A 21,079-nucleotide genomic window follows, 5' to 3' on the forward strand; every position below is an offset into this window, starting at 1 on the left:
TTGGGCCTTGTTTCCCTCTGGGCCTTCCCCCCCTGCTGTGGCAGACACCTCCTCCCTTCCCCGACATCTCAGCGACATCCCAGGCCGGTTCAGCGCTCCCCGGGCTCCCACGTGCCCCCACTTTGCAGCAGGGACCCCCTGCAGGAGGGGATGAGCTGGTGGTGGCTGCAATCCCGAGGGCGCCAGAAGCCCCCATCCCCTCAGGGTGCACCTTGGACACCCTCGGAGCAGCTCCAGGCCGCTGTGGCCTGTGAACGCAGTCAGAGGGCAGCCAGGAAAGCCAGGCCCAGTCTCTGAATGGCATCGGGTTGCTGCAAACCACCCGCATTTGGCAGACGGGCCTTTCACCGGGAGCATTCGCCTGGCCTTACCCCATCCATGTGCTCTCTGCAGACGCTCCGGGCATCCGCCAGCCCCACGGCAGCCCAGGGTGTCACCGAAGCATGGCAGCTCCAAATGCAGAGCCCCGAGGCGTTTCTCTCACCCTTTACAGAGTGCTGTGAGACGTTTCCCCCTCCTCACCGTGCACGGCCAACCACTTTGGGAGAAAAAATGAGTGAAACAGCACAGACTTGTGTTATTTAAGTTGGGAGCTCCAGGCAGCTCTCCTGCCCACCCAGTGGTGTGCCCATCTGAGCAGCACCACTGCTCTGTGGGGCCGAGGTGCTGGGGATCCCCCTCCCCATTTCCACACAGTGGGGCAGGGGCATGGGGACACTGGCCGTGCCACCAAACCTCAGCTTTTGTGCACACCAGGGCAGCGGGACAGCTGCTGGGTGCTCCTGGAAGCGTGATGCTGGGCTGAGACAGCGGCTTTGAGGAGGACAAGCCGGGAATCCCTGCTCACCCATCTTCAGCTTGGGCAAGAGTGTTTGTCCGCTCCTGTCCACCTGGAGAGAGGTGAGCTGGCTGGTAAGGGGATGCTGGCCCTACTCGCAAAGTTTTAATGACCTTCTCCTGGCAGACCTGCAGCTCGTGGCTGAGTTTTGACCAAGATCCTAAACGAAGAGGGAGATCTGAGAGTAAAGCTGTCTTGCTCACAGCCACATTCCTTCCCTGAGATGCTGCCTGGAGATCCCAGGGCCCGTTCCTACGCTCTTCGCTCAAGCAAAACCTCCTGCCGCTGTTATTCCCCGCCTGGGAGCAGCTCTCCTAACGGGGAGACTGACTCCCCAGGCAGCAGAGATTTTCTCCCCATGTTCCACAAGGGAGATTATCTCTGATTGCTGCCGGTCCCTTATCAATTATTCACCACGCAGCCACGCTCCAGCCGCACTCCCCGGACCGCGCCGGTGCATCTGCGCTGTCGGCACGGTTCGTAAGCTCACTGCCGGCTGAAGGAGCAGCCGTGAGTAATCATATCTCCTCCGGTACTGCTCACGCTCTCAGCGAAGCAGAACGAGTAACTCACACTGCAAATGACTCACGGCCCCTGGAAGCTTCTCATTTTAGCGTCCCATCGAGGACAGCAGCCCTGCAGAAGCACCTGCTAAAAGCTGTGGGCCCTTGGCATTCAAATAAATAAATAAAGGGGAGAATATTAAATCCCATATTTCAACCTGATAGGATGAGTTTGAATATAGGGACTCTTTCTCCTTCCAGAAAATCCAATACAATTAAATGATTAAAAGAGAAAAGCAGACATAACACCAACGAGGAGAGGCTAGACGAGCTGCTCTGAATACAGATCGTGTGCTGGAGTCTCGATGAAGCCTCAGTCACTCCCCTGTTGTAAGTATGAGCCTGTTGCCGTTCCCATTCCTCTCTCCCAGAATAAACAGCCGCGAGGCACAAAGCTCAGGATGAAAACAGCCTAATTTTTTAGCCAGAGCCCACTCGACGGCTTTATCCTGTGCGCACCCATACACAGGGTACACGTGCACAAACGCCTTTCCTGCTGCAGAGGTGATCGCTGGCACACGTAACCCAACCTCAGCGCCCAGATCTGCAGTCTCCAACCCCAGCCATTAGAGTGATTTATGGCCCAGAAGGTGCACCGGTGTCCTTCGTGACTAAACCAGGCACAGGATGGAGATGAAAGGCGATCTGTCCCTTCCCAGCTGTCCCCAGGCAGCTCCACGACCGCAGCGTGGATGAACCCGCTCGGGTGTCCGAGACATCTGTGCGTGACAGCGGTGCTGGCTGTCCCCTCTGTCCTCCAGGTGGCTTTCCTTCAAAGCACCCTGCCAAAGGAGCAACCAAACAGCTTCTAAAACCAGCGTGTATTATGGGCATGTCTTTCCCGGGGAGATGTGCCCCTGTTTCTCTATTTACCTCCATGGTTTGACGTTTTGCTTCACAAATCCTTGCCAGGAAGAGCAGGCTGCCTCCAGGAGGGCTCGAGCAAGGCAGAGAGGTGAGAGACACGACTGTGGCTGTTCGGAGAACACTTCTCCAGGGCAATCCCCCATCGCACAACCAGTGCCACCAGCACCCACAGGTAAAACTGGAAGTAAAAAAAATAATAATAATAAAAAAGCTTGGCATTTCAGCTCTCTGGGCTTACTTACCTCCCCTCTGAGCATCTCTGCACCGCCGGCATCAGCCAGCTTCCTTCGGGAGGTACAGGAGCAGGGGAGATGCCAAGGTTTAGCCCAGTCCCTGATGGCAGCTGGGGAAAGTTTCTGCTCTCTCCCGGTGCCCTGCTGGCTCTTCTCCTCCCCCGTGGGGCTTTCTGCGGTCTAGCAACATCTGTGGCGAGGAGATGAAAGTGCTACCAGACAGCTGGCTGCAGAAGGTACTAAGCCTTGCCTCAGCCTCCATTTCTCCAGCAGCTCAGCCACGATGAGGCAGACTAATAGCAGGAGACACCGGGCTACGTAACACACTGCAGAGGGTGACAGCAGGCTCAGACTAATGGACAACGCTAAAAACAGCGTGGCCGACATGATGAATCAGAGCTATGCAGCTTCGGGGGAACGGAGGAGTGGAAAAACACAAAAATCGAGGCTTAGAGCTTTCTGCCCAGGCCTGGAAGGGGAGGCAGTGTCCTTCTCCGGCAGGCTGAGGCCCCAGGTGCTCTCTGCTTGCAGCTGCAGGTAGAATCATAAAATATCCTGAGTTGGAAGGGACCCATAAGGATCGTCGAGTCCAACTCCTAGCACAAGGTGCCTCTTGGTGCGTGCACCGAGCTGCAGATTGCAAAGCAATTCCCTTCATGGGGTCACCGAGCAAATGCCTTATCTCGCCGTCCAGCCTCAGCCCCGCGAGTGGCAGAAGGAAGAATTGAAGCCGAGCTGCTAAAAAGCCTCCCTGCGGACTGCCTCCCTCTGGAGGGCTGTGAACACAGCGGTCCTGTTCCCTGGGGACTCCAGAGTCCTCGCAGGGCGGTTTAACGGGGTCCTTGGTGCCACCCCCGGTGTCGCTGGCAAACCCAGCTCCTGTTTGCAGCCCCCACACAACAGCGTCTCGTTGGGCTGTGGCTGGCAGGGGAGGAGGAGGTGTGAGCAGGTCAGAGGTGGAAGCAGAAAGGCAACTCATGTCTGCAAACCTTTCGGCTGGAGAGAGCCTACACCAGCGTTCAGCATCCCTTGCTACGGCGCCCAAAATGCGCTGGCTCCACCCTTCGCCAAGAGCCCGAAGGAAACGCTGCAGAGCTCCACGTGGCGAGCGGCCCTGGCAGAGCCCCAGGGGCTGCCCCCGCTCCATCTTTCTCTCTGCCACCTGCCCACGCAGCACATAAATCCCTGAGCACCTACAGCAGCCTTCCTCCAGCCCCCGGCACCCCTTACGGTCCCCAAAATGAGCTGAGCGACCCCACGGCGCTGCCGGCACAGGGGTACCAAGAGGCAAAGCGCACATCTCGGGATACCCAACCACGGAAAGCACACCTGCTCGCCCAAAGGGCTGCGTCCCTGAGCTGTGGTGGAGAGGAAAACGGGCGTCATGTTCTCGAGGGGAGAGCAAGGAGCTCCTGCAGGTACCCGGGCGCAGGAGAGGAAAGCTGGCAGCGCCGCCACGGGTGGGCAAACAGCCCCCAGCATTTCCACGATGTGCTGGTGCCTCCTCCCGGCCCTTAAAAAATAAATAAAATAAAAAAAAAATCCCTCGGTTAAATTCTCCTAAAAAACATATAAAAAATAAGTAGATAGAATTTTAGGACAGCTAACATCTCTCCCAAGCACAGCGCGCATCCCGGGGAGGGAGAAGTGCCAGAAATCAGCTCGAAATTGCTGCTGATTCTCCGTGGAAGGCGTTCAGCTGCTTTGCTGATAAGCAGCAATATAAATCTCTAAGCTGGAGAGGTAGATCATTAAGGGGAAATGTTTAGAGAAATTAAATCCTTTTTCCTGCTTCTTATGCTAATAGGGAAAACCAAGCTGATTTGCAGGAGGACAACATTTAGCAATATCTAATTCATCAAAGTCTCCATCTGCTCTCCTTCTCATGCTGAGTCTGTCAAAAATCAGCTTTCCTTCAAGCAACACCCGCGTCGGTTTTAGCCGAAAGAGGCCAGTTCTGGAGAGGTTTGTAGATAAACGACTTCTGCAAACCCAGCCAGAAAAAACAGGCACGGGCTGGGCCTGACCGAGGGAAATACATGTCGGGACTGAGGAGAGGTGGCAGAGTGAAGGAGGGGACAGGGCGATGACTAAGAGGTGCAGCTGCCAAAACAACCTGCAGCGGAGGCAGGGCTCCCGCGGCCGGCCGGTGCGGGGTTAACGACACCACGATGGGGAAATCTCCAAAGCGGGGAGATCCTGGCAAAATCCTGCTCCGGGATGGGGCAGGATTTGGGAGCCAGCCTGGATGGGGACCCTCCTGCAGCGCTTTGGAGAGGTCCTGAGCGGGAGCACCAGCACCAGCACTGCCTGCGCTGCCCCGAATGCTGAACTAATTCATTATACTGCCTTACCTACACATGGGTATCAAAGCAAAAAGATCATCAATGTATTTAATACGAGCAAAACACAACACGGAGCAGATCTTCTCTCAAAACTTGGAAATTAAGGATTTAAGTAGCAAGGCTATGTTCCCAAACTCCTCTTTAGGGGCAGGATTATTCTGCATGGTTCGTACAGGTAACAAAATGTTCCTGTATTCAATTTATTCAGCAAACTGACTGCGTTTTCTCAGTGTTTTGAGCAGTGGGGATTATGTTTTCAAAGCGGGCAGCCCCTGCTGGGCTGGCACCAGCGTGGCAGGGTGGTTTTGGTACTCTGGCAGTACCCGCTCCCACCTCTGCATCTGGGGCTGATCTGCCTTAAGGCATCGCAGCAAGCAGAGGGGAAAAAACCCTGACATTTGCTGCCCTAAAGACAAAACTTTTTTTTTTTTTTCTATCCTCGTCCACAGGGCAGAAAATCCAGACAGCAGCAGCTGCAGCAGCCTCAAGCCCTAGGGCAGGCCAGCGACGTGGTTCACCACCTGCCTTTTCCAGGCGGCTGTAAAGCCCCGTGCTCGGCAGGGAGCAAACCCAGAGCAGCCTGGCTCTCCCCGCAGCAGCCGGGACGCTGCTCCTGCCCCGCAGCTCTCCCAGCCGAGCATCGCCTGCGCCCGAACGGCTTTGCTGCCACCAGCCGTCTGCTGCCTTCGCGAGCTCCCTCGCTGCCGGCCCCGGCTTACTCTTCTTGGCCAAGTGCAACGTGCAGCATAAACAGGAGCAAGGAGCACGGGGAAGCTGGAAAGTCCAAAGAGCCACAGGTTTTGATGATGCAGGTGGTCGTGCACGAGCTGCCCCTGCAGCACCGCTCGCCCCGGCTGGCTCAGAGACGGCTGCAGTGGTGGGGCTGTTCCTGAGGGCACCGTGGTGGAGGAACCGATCCCCCCAGTGAGGCCACTGCCCCTGCTGGGGACATCCCCGGCCTTTCTGGCACTTGTTTTCTCCTGGAAGACCCCAAAGTCTTGAATGAAAGCCAGCTCCTGTGAATAGGAAGGAGAGAGAAGAGTTAACTCTTCACTCTGCTCTGTGCTTCCTCCCAGGGCTGCCAAGTTCAAGTGGCGATCCCAACTGCCAGAAATGAATCCATCCATCCGGGGCACAGGGTGCAAGCTGGACCTCTTCCTTCTCTACCATTATCTCTCACCAGTCCCCGTACTGCTGCAAGGTTCCTTCCTGCCATGTTGCCTCTAGCTCAGCGTTAATTATTCATTTCCTAATGTCCTTTCGTTCAGGAAGTTCTCGCTGATCTTTAACCTTCTTTTTCCTTTCCTTTGGTCTACGCCACCAAGTGACATTACAGCCACCCATAACATAAAGTGTTAGTCAGTTAGTTCTCACAGGTATGCACTGTACCCGTATCTATCGTCTCCCTTACAACTACCAAAAACGCTCACGTTGGCTCATTTCATGCTCTCTATTAAGTGATGAGACGACTTCAGGTCTCTCTGTAGACAAAACATTTCCTCCGGGGGTAACGCAGGGCCAAGCGACCTTTAAGTAGCGTCCCCAGGTTGTCACCGCATGGGCAGTTGGCTCCTTCCACTTGCCTTCCTTCTGGCAACACAGCTCCTTCCACAGCTCTCCAGAGTAAAGCCAGAGTAAACCACTGTGAGACATGCTCCAAAGCCCTCTGAGTACATGCTCATACCCAAATTGGAGCAGATCTCTCTTTGGGGCATTTGAGCTTCATAGAGCAGCGGTGAGAAGCATGGGCTCGTGGCCGAGAGTCCCTAATTGTGGTAGGCAAACCCAAAAAGTGACGCCCTTGAGCTCCACACACTCAGCACTACATGCACATGGCCGAATCTCTCCCCCCAATGTCCCCTCCCAAATTTCACCGGGAGCTGAAACCGCTGCTGTAGGCATCGGCCAGGTTCACCGTTTCCTGGATGAACAGAAGAGAAATGAGGCATATCTGGATATCACGTGCCTCACATAAATCCAGCCGAGGGACTGGAGTTAGTCAGCATTTTCTAAAAAAAGGCCTCTTTATGGTGCCTCCGACCCGGCCCCGGGCTGACCGGCTCCTCCAGCCCAGCGAGGTCTCGCTGCGGCACCGCGGGCGCGCTCTGGGCTCTTTTAGTCATCGCGGCACAACTCCGGCAAAGCATCAGGACAAACAACTTTCCCCCCGGGGCCAGCAGGGCTGCTTCTTTCCGTCTCTCATGCCTAAGAAAACATAGGGAAAGCTCCAAGAAAAACCCCGCTGCTACTCGGTCGGGCCCCGGTTGGCTTCAGCCATTGCTCACCTCCTGCAGCTGGGCTGGCAGCGAGCTGTAGGCTCAGCAGATCCGAAAAGGGAAACATCACTCACTTCCAGGGCTCTGAAAACACACATCAAAAGGTCCGGTTCCTTCAGAAACCTGTGGTGATCGTGTCTGCGACACACATCAAATTGATGATGAACTACTGTATTCAAAAAAACACTGCAGCAGAAACCACACACAAATTAATCCAAGCAAGATACGTTTTGGAAACACCTCGTTTTTATTTATCTTTAGGCAGGATTTCATCGATTAGCCCCTGTTTTGTAGTCCCACCGCTCACAGCAGATCCTTCAGCGACTCAAAGCCTTTGGGAAATTTGGCCACAGATGCAAGCTCCGGCCTAAGGGGGACATAAAAATGTAATTTCCATTTCTGATCAGCCAGGCGTGCACAGAGCCCACACCAAAGCCTGCTTCACGCCAAGTACTTCGTCTCAAGTTTTGTTAACAAAGCCCTGCTTGAACAATAATAATTAAGAAAGAGCTCGGTGTAAGGCCACGCTGCATGTCCTTCCCGAATATCTCACCAGGGGATGGGGAGAGGAGGAGGAGGACGTGGTTACGTACCTCCGGAGGTGACGCTTTTCCAGTCACCTAAGAAATCAGCTCTGCAGTTAGGAAACGGCAAGGAATAATCCACAAGGGAAATATGTGATGTTTTCCTGGGAGACTCAGGGGCTGAAGTAGCCTACGTGAGGAAATCAGCCGGGCTCAGCGGGCAGTGGCAAGGAAAGGCTTCGCTCAGCCCTTTGTCCTCATCGAGCGGCAACGTCACACGCGCTTGAGAGCCAGAAAAGGCCACGCTCACCCTCGCTGACACGCTCACGCCTCTCATTCCTGTACCACAACAGCTCGACCAGCACAGCTGCCATAGCCGAGCACCACGTTCAGCCTACACCCTGCCCGTTTCTCCACCCTCAGCATCTCTGGTGGCTGCAGGCCCTCCTCTCCGCATTGACTCAAGACAGAACGCCGATGGAATTTCAGTTGTCCAAATACAGCACTTGGCCTCCTCGGGTTTTTCTTTTTTTGACAGATGAAGCTGCAGTTCCAGGGCAAACACGCAGTGCGGGGTTTGACAGCGAACGAGATCTTGGATAGTCCGAGGAGTCAGATGGAAGAGATTTACAGCGACGGTGCTAACTGCAGCTCCGAGCTGCATGGAAACAGAGCGAACCCGTGATGACGCTGATGGGGCAAACGGCCCCCCGTGTCGCTGCCGTGCCTCATGCACCAGCTAAACTTGCCTGTGGCTGAAATTACAGGGGTAGAGGATGCCATTTGCACAGGCCAAGAAGAAATCCGTACTTTGAATGCCCCTTTCCCCTTCAGCTGACAGTCTTAATACAGCAAGCATGCAGAGGGAGCAGCTATCCCGAGTGCCAAGGACCCAGAGACATCCTTCCTGAGGAATTACCAGTCATACAGGGGAAAAAAATGGGGTTGAGGTTCAGGCTCAGCAAAGCATAGCTGAAACACTCTGGAAGGAGCAGCACAGCCAACAAGTTTTATCTTTACTGATGATCTTGCATTAATGGTTTCTCATCTCGCATGTTTGGAACTTCTTGGTTTAGAAGTCACAATTTAACTTACAAATGAACCTTCTGAAGCAAGATGCAGATTTAATTGGTGATTTTTTTCCTGCAGATTCACAGCTATTTTACCAACTCTTGCCATTTCAAGGGCACCAGTTTCATACAGGCATCCACCAGCTACCGGAGCCCAGCAGCTGCTCCTGCACACGATGCTCCAAGGCACACGTGCCACGGCTAAGCGATGAAATGGGCCCTCGGAGAGATGAGCATCCGTTCCCAGCGCAGAAAAGGCTGGGTCTCTGATCTGCCTCGCATTTGGCCCACAGGGAACCCCAACACCAAGCATTCCTTCGGTTGTTGGCGCTTCCTCTCTGCCCACAGCACAAAGGTGGCACCTACCAGCAGGGCAGCAGCAGGAGGCGAATCGCGGTTCGCTGGGTACAGCGCTAGCCGGGAACAGGGCTCCAGGGGCTTTTTGGAGGGCTGGATTTTGCACGCTGGAAGTTAAGGTCAAATAATGCAAGTTCTACAACAGGATAATTCATATACCCTACTTCGTCAGATAAAGGAAATACATTTATTCCTTTCACAGCCTAAAGATGACTATTAAAGATCCGCTGTATACCTAAGAGCTGGCTTTCTTTACCAGCCTTGCGGTTAAGAAAAAGGCTGTAAGCAATGCTCAATAGAAATGAAACTTAGCTGGGAAGTATTAAAGAGCTAAACCTAGAAACCTGAAGAAAAAGGGCAGATTGAGGCAGAACCTCTTCTCCTATAAAGTTACTGAAGTTAAAACTTCTTAGCAAGATAAGAAGTTCAGCAAGGTTATAAAAAAAAAAAAGTGACCCAACAGCGGACTGCAGGGCATTAGCCAGAAATAAAATTCAGGGAAGAAAGAGCCAAAGGTGATGCTCTTCGGGTCAACCAAGAACTCCAGCTGATGCAAGAGACAAGAGCTTCAGGAGACAGCCTCCCCCACCTTTGTAAGCAAAGAAGCCTTGAAATTGCCATTATTTTGGTGTTGCTAAACACTGAGACAACGCCACAGCACGCTGAACGTTCTCCTTCCCTGTCACAACTGAAACTTTTCCAGTTTCGAAAGCAGACCCATGGCTGATGGCAACCTCGCAAACACCAACCGCCAGCTAAGCAGACAGTTACTTTTCTGTTTCCCTCCAAAATAATTAAAATAGCTGGGATTAGCTAAGCATATTTGACTTTTAGCTGCTTTGGGCTGGTTATTGTTCTCTGCTGTACGTCATACACTGAGTGGAAGAGTAGGGAAGCCAGGCTTTTATGAGTATCCACTAATTCCCCAGGCAATGCATGTTTCTTGCTCCTGCTGGGGAGGAATTGCAGAATATTACTGCATTTTTTTCCAGAAAAATCCATACAGAGAGAGCACGCACAGGGAGCTACCACATTCTTCCTCCTCCGTAAGAGGAGAGATGGACGAAACGGTAAGAGAGCAGGCAAGACAGACGCTGATGAGAAAAGCCAGCAGTCGCTGGGTCAAGCTGTTACCCAGCGGTGCTTTGAGCATACCTTGTCTGCATTTGCTCGCCCCCAGCTATCTCCTTCATTTCAGAGACAGCTCCAGTTTAAGCTTCCCAGTCTAACATAAATGTACCGACGCTGGCCACTTCAGCTGTTAGGATTTGATGTAGTGCGTAGGTGGAAGAGGGGAGGAAGCAGGCCGTAGCTGAAACGATTTGCATGCATACACAATGTGATTTTAGGCAAACGCCAAGGAGTTAGAGAGATGAATTTTAAACAGCATTTGCCAACTCTAGCCGACATTCTTTTTGCAACACAAGAACACTTTCTTTTTCCCCTCCTCAACCATCACTGTCTAAGCCTGGTATGCATGAAAGCTCCTTCCCAAACCGTAAAAATCATCTAACCAAAATGACTCAGACTACCATGAGAAACCCAAGCCAGTCTCAGCTGAAGACCGCAAGTAGCTCAGTGCAGCTTTAGTCCAAAGAATTCTTCAGACTTGTCTTTTCAAAAGAGATTTATCACAAATGGCTCATTTGCTAGAGCGTAACAGCAATTTTTTCCATGGAAACAGCTGCAGTTTTGCTCCTCTGCTATACAGAGGGACACTGTCCTAAAAAAAAAAAAAAAGGAAAAACACCAACACTGAACACAGGAATCCAAAGCTCATGGTTATTTTTTACTTGAAGAATCTCCGAAACATTAAAAAAATACCATTACAGTTAATTCATTCCTTCCTGAATTACACTGGATGTGCTTGGTCAAGGCGAAGATATGGACAGAGTCTGACTTTTATAAAACTGATATTCAAGCATCATCAACACACACAAAGGACAGGCTCTTATGCACATTTATTACACGGCAACCTTTGCTCTTCTTCAGTAAACGTCTTTTGAATACAGATGGAAAAAAAGAAGCAATATTCACAGGACAAAATCATAACATTATTAAAAATATGAACAGCAAGATTTACAGAGATCAGCAAACACAGGCTGCCTACGGATAATCAACACAGTACTTGCGTAAGTTATAACGATCACAAGCACAGGTCTGCATCAGAGGCTGGATTCCAGCAGCTCAGAACACGTATGAGTAAGAGGCAGTTTTGGAATTCAATCAGTTGCCTAAGGCAGGGAGGCAGTACAAAAAGGTAGGAGTGCAGAAGGCAAAGGCAAGGTTAGTGCTAGAAGTTCTTGTTAAACCAGGACTCTAAGATGAGAGCAAGAAAACAAGGTTGTATTTGTTCTTTTGGACTTAAACATTAGACAAAAGTTATCAGTATATACTTTCTGTATTGCACAACCAGTTAAAGTAACTGAAAAATTAGAAAACCCTAAAAAAATCTGAATTTTTAACAGCTACATTTAAATATATTCACTGAAGTTAGCCCATAAAGTTCAACTTTTAAAACAATTCATCCATTTTTTTCTAACGAGACCATACAGCATTTGTGTCCCATCTTCTCGAGCCCTCCCCAAACTAACTAAATACACCATTTATCAAAGTGCTACCAGTCCTCCTCAGTACTTCACAGATTTATTGCTTAATTTTCCTAGTTACAAAGGCTAACACTAAGCGTTTAGAGAATTTAAGGCAATCCTACAAGACCAACGCCTTAATGGCATTTATGGCACACGCACGTCTTTGTTCCAACACCAGGAAAGGTTTTGATACTTAATGACAGGAACACTTGGATTTTAACCAAAATGCTCCTTTCAAGCATTGCAGTTATATCTTGTCAACACGTAACCCAGCGCTAGAGTAAAGGCATTCTAGAGCACCAATGTTCAGAAAAAGAGGAGGGGAAAAAAAAAAATCAAAGGAGGAAGTTCCAGGATCTTATATAACAACTCATTCTTACTCATCTAAGAACTTGTTGGAAGATTCACTCAGCTATTTGGATTGCTGAATCACTCCTTTCCATTCACAACGCGCACGCCGAGTTATAACCTGTCAGATGTCCTTAAAATGCAACTGACAAAGCGTTTAAAACTGACAAAAAACAGAAGTATTTTTTAACAGCTTTAGGTAAACTCATTCACCTGCAAGAGCTTTGAATCTTTTTTTCCCCCCTAATGTTTCTTTCCTACCCCACAAAATTCATTACTAGCTCTTTGTTTCATGGTCTGTCTTCTTAATAATCACAGAGAGCCTGGCTTTAAACAGCCATGCTGCCAGTGAAGACATTTTCAAGAGAACTTCTGTTTGTGGTCTTAATCACAACCAAGTTTGTTACTGACACGGATTTATCAACCGCCAGTCCTGCAAGCCCACTCAGACGAATAATTAAAAAATAAAACAACAACAAAAACACACCAACAAGAACAAGCCTGTCAAAACCCCAAGCATACTCGGCATAAGACTAACCCTTCCCTTGCAAATACTTTGGAAATTAACTGAAAGAACATGGAAAATCTTTTTCACGAGATGCAAGGTAACACTAGTCCAACGCTCATGTGCATTCATTTCCGTACAGAGTGAAAACGGAACACCAGACAGGAAACAGTAGATCACAGGTTTTTTGTTTGAAAAGAACTAGGGTATATTGTTTCAAGATGGTTTTGTGAAAACAGAAAAGATGCATTTCTGAAGAAAAAAATTAAGCAGTCAGTTCGGCTTCAGACCAGGTACAGCCTGATTGGATTTGCAGTAGAATTTGGTTATGCAGCCGTTATTGATGATGTATTAAAAACCAAGCAGAGTCCTACAGCAGGACAGATGGATGGGATTTGCCCTGAGCAGAGAACCCTGCGTGTCAGCTGTCCCTATCAGTGAGACAGAAAAGACTTCACAGTGCTACTTGTAATACTTTTCTGGAGTAGAACTACTTCAACCAGAAGTTCATACGCTTTTTTATAGCCTTTTCTAAAGGGAATTGATGCAAGTAATTGTTTTACCAGAAACCTATCTGTACCACACACAGCGCTGCTTGCAACCTCCATCCGTGAGGATTGCAATGACACGCTCTACCTTTTGCTCGGAGGGAAGCTTCTGTTCCTCTAAACGAAGGCAGTAACCTTTACTTCTTTAGGAGAAGACTGGGGTTTTTGTAGCACTCATTGTCGTAGCTGAAAGCACAGGTTGGCCGCACAGAAAGCCCGGAAAACATCCCATGAACTGAAGGAACTTTTCCCCTCAGCATTTCTTCAGAGCACAACTAGAGTTGTGCTGAGAAACCCTTCTGAATGCTTTAACAGCGAACAGGTTAGTGCATTTTTTTCTTGCTAACGTTCCCTAATACAATGGTTTACATTCTATTAAAAAAAAATCCCTATAGAACAAGTCATCTGAGAAGCCACGTCATTTCTTGGTACTCCTCTGCACGCAGACAGAGGCTTCAGCCATGTGCAACAGCAAGTTTTAGTTTTGAGTACCTGGTACCGAAGACACTTTAATTCTGAATTAGTGAAATGCATCAGAACTACCATGACAGGAGTCACTCTTCTCTTCGAGGTGAAGGATTTGACATTTAACTCCTTTTGATTTGGTGACTCACGAACACTAATCCTGCGTGCAAATAATGCTAAGATTTATCCGCTGTCACAGCAGGGTTCACTGGGCGCTGTCGTACAGCATTTGGTGACGAGTTTCTGTCAGACTCCTCCTTATCCTCTGCCTCATCATCCGAGATATCTTCTTCGTCCGCTTCTTGTTCTTCATCCAGCTTTTTCAACAGGTGAGCTGACTCTGGAGCTAGCTTTTCTTGAGGGGAAAAGAAAACGCATACAGAAAGTAATACCGGTAACAAGTGAAACGTTTGTTGTTGGTGTTTTTTTTTTGTTTTTTTAAGAAGTATCACAGACTGGCACGGAATGGGGACGAACTTAATCCAGGTAGCACTTCGCAGCATCGGTTACTTAAATTGCTACCTTCGGTAGAATCGTTGCTAGCATGAAGTTACCCACAGGTCAAGTATTAAAGCTTACAGCCTGCTAGACAAGGTAACAAAAAACTTCTTCCAGTTTGGGAAAAATGAGTAAGGTTCCTACAAAACATAAGCTAGCGTTCAGATCTTCTTCCATCTATTTTAACGTTACCTTGACAGATTCCAGAGACTAACCCCAAACTGAATCACTCACTATCCACAGAACTCCCTTTTGATCCTCACTTTGCCCCTAAAACAGAAACAAATCCTGCAACTCAGCAGCAATGAGAGCTCCAGAGGATAAAGCAATGATTCAAAATTTTTACTCTATCTCCCTGCACATATGGAATTTTATAACTTGTAGGTATAAAGATGCAGCAAAAACATTTTTTTCTATCACCTAAAAAACTGCTTTTAAGCAATAGTTTGGCATTAGCCTCAAATATAATCTTTCACTGTAAACCCTAAAGGGCAAAAACTGCAGTTAAAGCACAGCATCAGTCATGTGTGAAGACTTCTCCATTAAATCTCCCTTCTGCAGACCCAAGTTCTGCAGCATTTTTTTATTAAGTACGATTTACCCAACATTGAATTTGAAGTAAACAGCAGGCTTACTTGAATAAGGGTACTGCGGTGGTCTGTGTTTTTTGGAAGGGCAGAGACAGTCTGCCAAGAACACCATCATCTGAAACCAAAGAAAGCCAAGGTTAAAGCAAAGACACACCACAGCAGGCACAAGCCACTCTGCTTCAAGGGGTTCACTTACGAGTCCCAGTATCAGTCCTGAGAACAGAGTTGCCAACGCAAAAATGGCATATGAGCCCCAAGCTGGTATTCCAACGCTTTCTGTTAAATAACCATGGCAGTGCTAGAACAAAAAAAAACAGAAAACAAACAGGAGAGTCATTTCAAGGATAGCTGAATATCCTAAATATTGAAATGAAGTTGAGATCTGAGCACATACCCTGATCCACATTGATAACTGAAACAACGCCGACATGCTGCTCATCCTGAAAGAAAGCACAGAAAAGTAACCGAAAGCATCCAAGTTAGTCGAATGTCTGTTATCTTCTAGTTTGCCTGACTAGTCGCTATTTAGGTGCATGTTGAACAATTCTCTGCTCATGCCTGGTTTCCCTTTTGACTACTTTTGTTTATCTCCTGTTTTGTCTTCTCCTGCAGTAAGCACCCATTTCCCACGAAGCTATCTTTAGAACCAACATCACCCTGCGCGATATTCCACATCTGGATGACTACCAATGCCTTGACTTGGCCCTCTGGCACATTAATTTTAATTACTTGTGTTTATATTCTAAGTTATATATGGATCAACAGCCTCTGAGAAGCCAGCTGGAACTCTATTTACGGTACTAATAATTAATCATCCGGACATTCTACTAAAACAAAGAACGTGTTGAAAAAGCTCAGGTTATGTGAGAACTGAGAGATCTTCAGGCAGCTGAGTTTAGCTTTGTGTTAAATACAAGTTCAAAAAAGACCAGGCTATCTGCTACGGATATTCTGCTGGTTCTGACATTTCCCTGCTACTGTGAAACTTAGCATTAAGTACGGACTACCTGTAAAAGAAAGGAGAAATCGAAACATTAAAGACGACGTAAGTTGCTAACGGGTGAGCTGTGGAAGCAGGCACTCATGAGTAAAGACCTGCACGCTCCTTCAACGTGCACAAAGGAGCTGTACTGGACGCTTCCAATAGGAAACCTCCTAATCCTAAAATGAGTACCCTATTTCACGTGTTCCTCGGAGGGGCATAATACTCTGTAAGAAAACTACCTGGTTTGAAGATTCAAATAGCATTGTAAGTAGACAACACGATGAAGTTGAGCTTACTAGGAGACAAAATGTAAGATTTCAACCTAGCGTAACACTTCATAAAGCGAACCAACGACACCCAAACCTGCTTAAACCTAAACCCCAGTGCAGTTAGCACAGGTCAGCGGCTGCAATGATAGCTGACATCTCTCAAATGAGAAGAAAAACCACAATTGGCCTCATCTGCCTCAACCAATAGCATTCCCAACACGCTCTACCACTCAGTTATCTGACTGCTCTGAAACCACCCCTCTCCCCACCACGCAGCGTAGGCACTAACAACTAAAAGCATTTCCAAGCCACAAAACAAGGGCATACATATGCCCAAGAGCACGTTTCTTCCCAGACTACAGCATCTTCGCCTCACCCCTCCGCGCTGCTCTTAACTTTGCAACGGGTACGTCGACTTACACGGCCAGGCCGTATACTACAACTGCGTTGCCACAATGTTTCCCAGTTTTTATTGCTAGATTTCTACAATTTAGCTCGGCAAACTATCATTCTGCTACATAACCAAAAGAAGAGCCTCAAGCGTAAGCGACCTGCCAGATTTTGATAAAACAATACATCCGACTTTTAACTGAGACCTTAAAGCAAACCTTGCTCAGGAAACTTCTGCAGTGGTAGTGCTCAGCACCCTCCCACAAGCGAGGGAGGAGGCACAGCCACCCACACATCCTGTTCGCAGACCTGTTACCAGCCCTGAGTTGCTGCACGAGCTGTTAACAACCTACGGGCCTGTACCGACCCGTCCTTCCCCACGCAGCACCAGGTGAAGCACGTACGTGCTCCATCTTCTCGCACCACGTCCTTGAAGCGGGCATATTTGACAACAAACGATAATAAAAAAATCCTACCAAAACTTACAGGAAAGAAGAAGGACCAAACCAGGACGAAACCGGTTCGATGGATTTCCATTCCTGGTCACTGATGAAATTTATGAAGTCAGTTTTAGTTCTCGCGCCCTGGTATTTCCGAAACTCCCCATCTTTACAGCTGTAAAGGAACAACAGAACAAGTCCTCTGTTTTAGACAGCTGAAACGTTTGTTTTCACTCAACATCTTTCCTCCCCCACCTTTTTTCTTTGAATTTTGCTTTGCTTTAGATGATATTGGCTCCAGTTTGTTTTCTAAGAACCTTTACTCCGTACATATCCTGGTTCGCTCAGGCTGCAGTGCCATGCACAGATAACGATCTTCCTAACGCACCTGCCACCCAACAGCATTAACATCAACCTACAGAGAAAAGATTTCAAAAGGGGAACACCCATGAAAAGACAGAATAAAGATGGCCCGAGGGCAAAAAGGAAGAAAACACTGGTGGCACTGTAAGGTCACAGAAGATAAGGCAATGGATGTATCTACGTCGAGTAACTCGCGTTCTTAAAGAGCATGGTAAATCTCATTTGCTTATACCAAAAAACATAAGAAGTCATTTCCTCTTCAAACAAGAAGTCACGCTGCATACTTACTGATAGATGGTAGGAAGAGCTGTTATGACGAATCGCCCACTTAACCCTGTGAAAAAAAGTTATCTTCAGAAAAGTACAGCATTGTTGTATAAAAGGAAGAGCTAAAACTGTTATTACACACCTAAATAGAAGCTGCTCCTAAGCGATCACACACGAACTTGTGTGTATCAAAGCACGGCACACATTCTAGAGGAAGGGGCCATGAAAACTCCACAGGGGATGGGAAAAAGAGATGGCTGGGGATACCCACTCCACTCAACTACTTGGGCTGCAGCTCTTCAAGATGCTCTCTATTTTGCCCACAAGGAGCTGCAGTCTCCAGTGCTCACAGAAAACAACCCAAGTGAGGCAAACTTCGAAAGCCCTTGCATGACTTCAGAGAAAGCACCGACTTTGACAAAGCAGTTTTTACAAATCCCTCACGAACAGGAGGGCAGTTCAGGGAAGCGAGCTTCAGCTGAGAGAAGCCTGCTGCTCACGCTCTCTTTTATCAGCGGCATAGGAAAGACTGAAAGTGAATTTTTAAGTCTGCGTGGTGCTTAAAAAATGAGAAGAAGCATTTCCTCGAAGCCTTCCAATTCAGCCCCCACAAAAGTCTCCCCGTTGCTTTTTGTGCCCAGGAAGCCCGGACGACCCGGTGCCCGAGCTGCCCTCCGCCTCCCCCCGTTCCCCAAAGCCCCCCCCCAGGCTCCCCGCCCCACCTGGCTGCTCCGTGACGTCCACCTTGGCGATGTTCACGTCCAGGTCCTCCCCCCACTCGGCGAACTTCTCCCACTCGGGCTGCAGGCTCTGGCAGGCCGGGCACCAGGGCGCGTAGCTGCGGCGGGACACGGGGACCGTCACCGGGGGCCCTCCCGGAGCCCCCCCCACCACGGTACCCCCCCGGCAACCCCGACTCACAACTCCACCATCCACTCTCCGTGCAGCAGCTCCCTCCACGTGCCGTCCGACAGCACCCGCACCGGGCTCGGCCTGCCCAGCGCGGCCGCGCCGCCCGCCGCCGCCAGGAGCAGCGCCAGCAGCGCGCACCCCCACCCGACCGCCGCCATCTTGCGCCGCCGCGCTTCTGCCTTCCGCGGCGTGCCCGGCGTGCAACGTCATCGCGCACGCCCCGCCCTCCCCCCCGCCGCTCACGCGCCCGGCGCGCTCCCCGCCGCGTGTGTGGGAGGGGCTGGGGGCGGGATTAAGGTGAGGGGCAGCCTATAGGGCGTCGAGTTGGGGGGAGAGGGGAGGGTTCGTCGAATCACGGCTCGCGGGCGCTGCGGCTGGCCAATGGGGGGGGCGCTTGTTCCTCGCCCGCCGCCATGTTGGGCGGGATGGGTGAGGCGGGAGGGTTCGTGCCCGCCGCCATGTTGGGGGGGGGTCTTTGTGAGGCGGGCGGGCCCGCAATGTTACAGAGGTGGTGCTGCTTCCCCATGGGGCTGCTTGCACAGGGCCCTGCACTGCGGGTGCTGTGTGCAGCTTCCCCTCCCCTCACGCCCCATGGACAGACGTTTAAATGTGACTAAAAACAGATGCAGCAAAGGCTGTGAATGTGTGCTGTGTCCTTTTTCCTGCCTGAGGAGGGGGAGAGAGCTGTGGGTGCTTGGGGCAGGCTGTGGTGCTCGGCGAGGTGAGGAAGCAGGCAAAGCTGATCTGCAAGGTGTCTGGGAGAACAGCGCCCTGCTGCCTGCCCTCTTCCACACCTCTAGTTGGTCATATGAGCATCTAGTTCTCCTGCAGAAGTCAGGAAAAAAGACACTGGTAACGAGCAGAAAAACCCCACATCATTTCATCATTTCACTGCAGTTCAAGAGTTAGAATCGTAGAATCCCAGAGTCATTAGGGTTGGAAAAGCCCTCCACGATCATCAGGTCCAACCATCCCCCAGCCACCAATGTCACCCACTAACCCATGTCCCTGAGCACCTCGTCCAACCTCTCCTTGAACACCCCCAGGGACGGTGACTCCACCACTTCCCTGGGCAAGTTTGTTGATACCTTAAGCTATTCAAGGGAATTAATCTCTTTTTTGATATGCACATATCACTTAATCACAGAAACATTTAGGTTGGAAGAGATCCAAGATTACCCAGTCCAACCTCTGACCTAACACTAACAAGTCCTCCACTAAACCATATCACTAACATACGTCCTCTCCCACAAAGTTTTAGCCAGCTCTTGATCAGAAGAGGCTGTGATAATGTAAGTCACCTTTCCTGCCTGGATCATTTCTTTCCCTGCATCTTTCAAAGGGGCTTTTGCCATAATTTAATATCCCACAATTTAGGGGTTTTGCAGGTGGAGAGAGCTGGTCTGTAGCAGCCATTAGAGCAGCGCAGGGAAAAGAATAAATCAGCATTTGGTATTTTTTTCCTTAATTCTGGCAACTTTTCTGTAGTACAATGTGTATGTTCCTCTTGTATGAGGACACTAAGACATTACTAAGGACTTGATGAAGGTTATTCATTGATTCAGGGTTCAGGAACAAATAATTGCTTGCCACACTCTCACTGCCATTCTATTTTAGTCATAACTGATTTTTTTGAAATTTTATTACTGATAATCCAAGAACGCTTCAGCTCTTCATCAGTCATGAGATGCTAAGAGTTGTCTTCAGTTCTTCAGAGTAGTGGTACACATCCTGATAATTTAAAATGCATTCAGGAATAAGATGGTGCTTAACAAATGTGCTGTGTTGTGTGGAGGTTGGGTACCTACCAAGTCACGTGGCTTTGATCTACATCCTAGGAAAAGTGGCTGGATGTAGGGTCTCACCTCTTTTACACGCTGAACAGGAGGATAATTAAATGTGCCTTACCAAACAGATGTGTCCAGACAGATGACTGAACAGAGGATGAATTTGATCTCATCCATGTGTGTGTTAACAAAAGAGAAAACGTGACAGAATAGGGGCTACAACAGAAGCAAATTGCAACACAGCCTTCAGATGACACCACAAGAGAGCTCTTCTGGGACCGAGTCCCACCTAGAAGGGCACGTGTGGGATTGAGAGATGGGGAGAGTGATTTTGCCATTTAACACTCCTGTGATCAAGGAGAAAAGAGCTGGTAGGCGTTTACTGTAAATAAAGAGTAGTTTCAGAGGCACACTAAGCTCCCTATGGAAACAGCTTGAAAGATCCCCAAAAGTATGACTTCATACCTCCTCTTCTCTTGGTACTAATAATTATTTTAATTAATAACTACTGTGGATTACTTCTCATCTCCGTTAGTATTACAGTGACATTTTCTTGTGTCTTTGTAAAGTTTTGAGGCGTTTGAAAACAAGCAAACCTTGGCTATATCTTTTATGCATTCATGCTCTCACCTATTCAGCCTTGCCCAACTGAAAGAGCAATGTTTGCCCTTTCAAGGCTTATAATAGAATAAAGAGATTTAATAACCAACCAAACATGAGGTGACCCTGAGTGCCTTTAACACATGAACACAGCTCCTGATTCTACCACCCCTTTTCCCTTTCTTTTGTGCCTGCTCTGTTACTGCGAAGGAAAAAAATGTCTTATTTCAGACATGGGCAGAGGATGGAGGCACAGCACTGGTTTAACCTACTTGTCGCCAACATCCAGTCCACTTCTTTCCTGTTGTGCTTCCTTGAAGGTATGATGCTCCTCTGCAGGAGCAATCTCAGATACCTCAGCGTTCACAAAGCTGCAGAGCCCCGTGGCTTTGACCTTGATGGAGCTGCCACGTCTCCAAGACCAGCCTGGGATTGCCCTCCTCCGGTT

General features: G+C 49.2%; 2 protein-coding genes across 4 annotated transcripts; both read right to left on the reverse strand.

The window, feature by feature from the left end:
• Positions 1-1,890: 1,890 nt before the first annotated feature.
• LOC118250438 (uncharacterized) lies at positions 1,891-6,286 on the reverse strand. 2 transcript variants are annotated; one of them, XM_035551540.2, is made up of 4 exons: positions 5,566-6,286; positions 3,831-4,014; positions 2,275-2,446; positions 1,891-2,183 (listed from the first exon to the last, which is right to left on the reverse strand). In XM_035551540.2, exons 1-4 carry the CDS (start codon positions 5,971-5,973, stop codon positions 2,174-2,176), a joined length of 774 nt encoding a protein of 257 aa, XP_035407433.1. In that variant the 5' UTR covers positions 5,974-6,286; the 3' UTR covers positions 1,891-2,173. The 2 variants fall into 2 exon arrangements, with proteins under 2 accessions (XP_035407433.1, XP_035407432.1); XM_035551539.2 differs by having other exon boundaries at positions 1,891-2,209.
• Positions 6,287-11,017: 4,731 nt separating this feature from the next.
• TMX1 (thioredoxin related transmembrane protein 1) lies at positions 11,018-18,472 on the reverse strand. 2 transcript variants are annotated; one of them, XM_035551538.2, is made up of 8 exons: positions 18,254-18,472; positions 18,055-18,170; positions 17,354-17,399; positions 16,749-16,877; positions 15,013-15,058; positions 14,815-14,916; positions 14,664-14,733; positions 11,018-13,885 (listed from the first exon to the last, which is right to left on the reverse strand). In XM_035551538.2, exons 1-8 carry the CDS (start codon positions 18,400-18,402, stop codon positions 13,707-13,709), a joined length of 837 nt encoding a protein of 278 aa, XP_035407431.1. In that variant the 5' UTR covers positions 18,403-18,472; the 3' UTR covers positions 11,018-13,706. The 2 variants fall into 2 exon arrangements, with proteins under 2 accessions (XP_035407431.1, XP_035407428.1); XM_035551535.2 differs by having other exon boundaries at positions 14,664-14,916; positions 18,254-18,438.
• Positions 18,473-21,079: the final 2,607 nt, after the last annotated feature.

The sequence above is a fragment of the Cygnus atratus genome, chromosome 5, assembly GCF_013377495.2.
Source record: "Cygnus atratus isolate AKBS03 ecotype Queensland, Australia chromosome 5, CAtr_DNAZoo_HiC_assembly, whole genome shotgun sequence".
Classification (NCBI taxonomy): domain Eukaryota; kingdom Metazoa; phylum Chordata; class Aves; order Anseriformes; family Anatidae; genus Cygnus; species Cygnus atratus.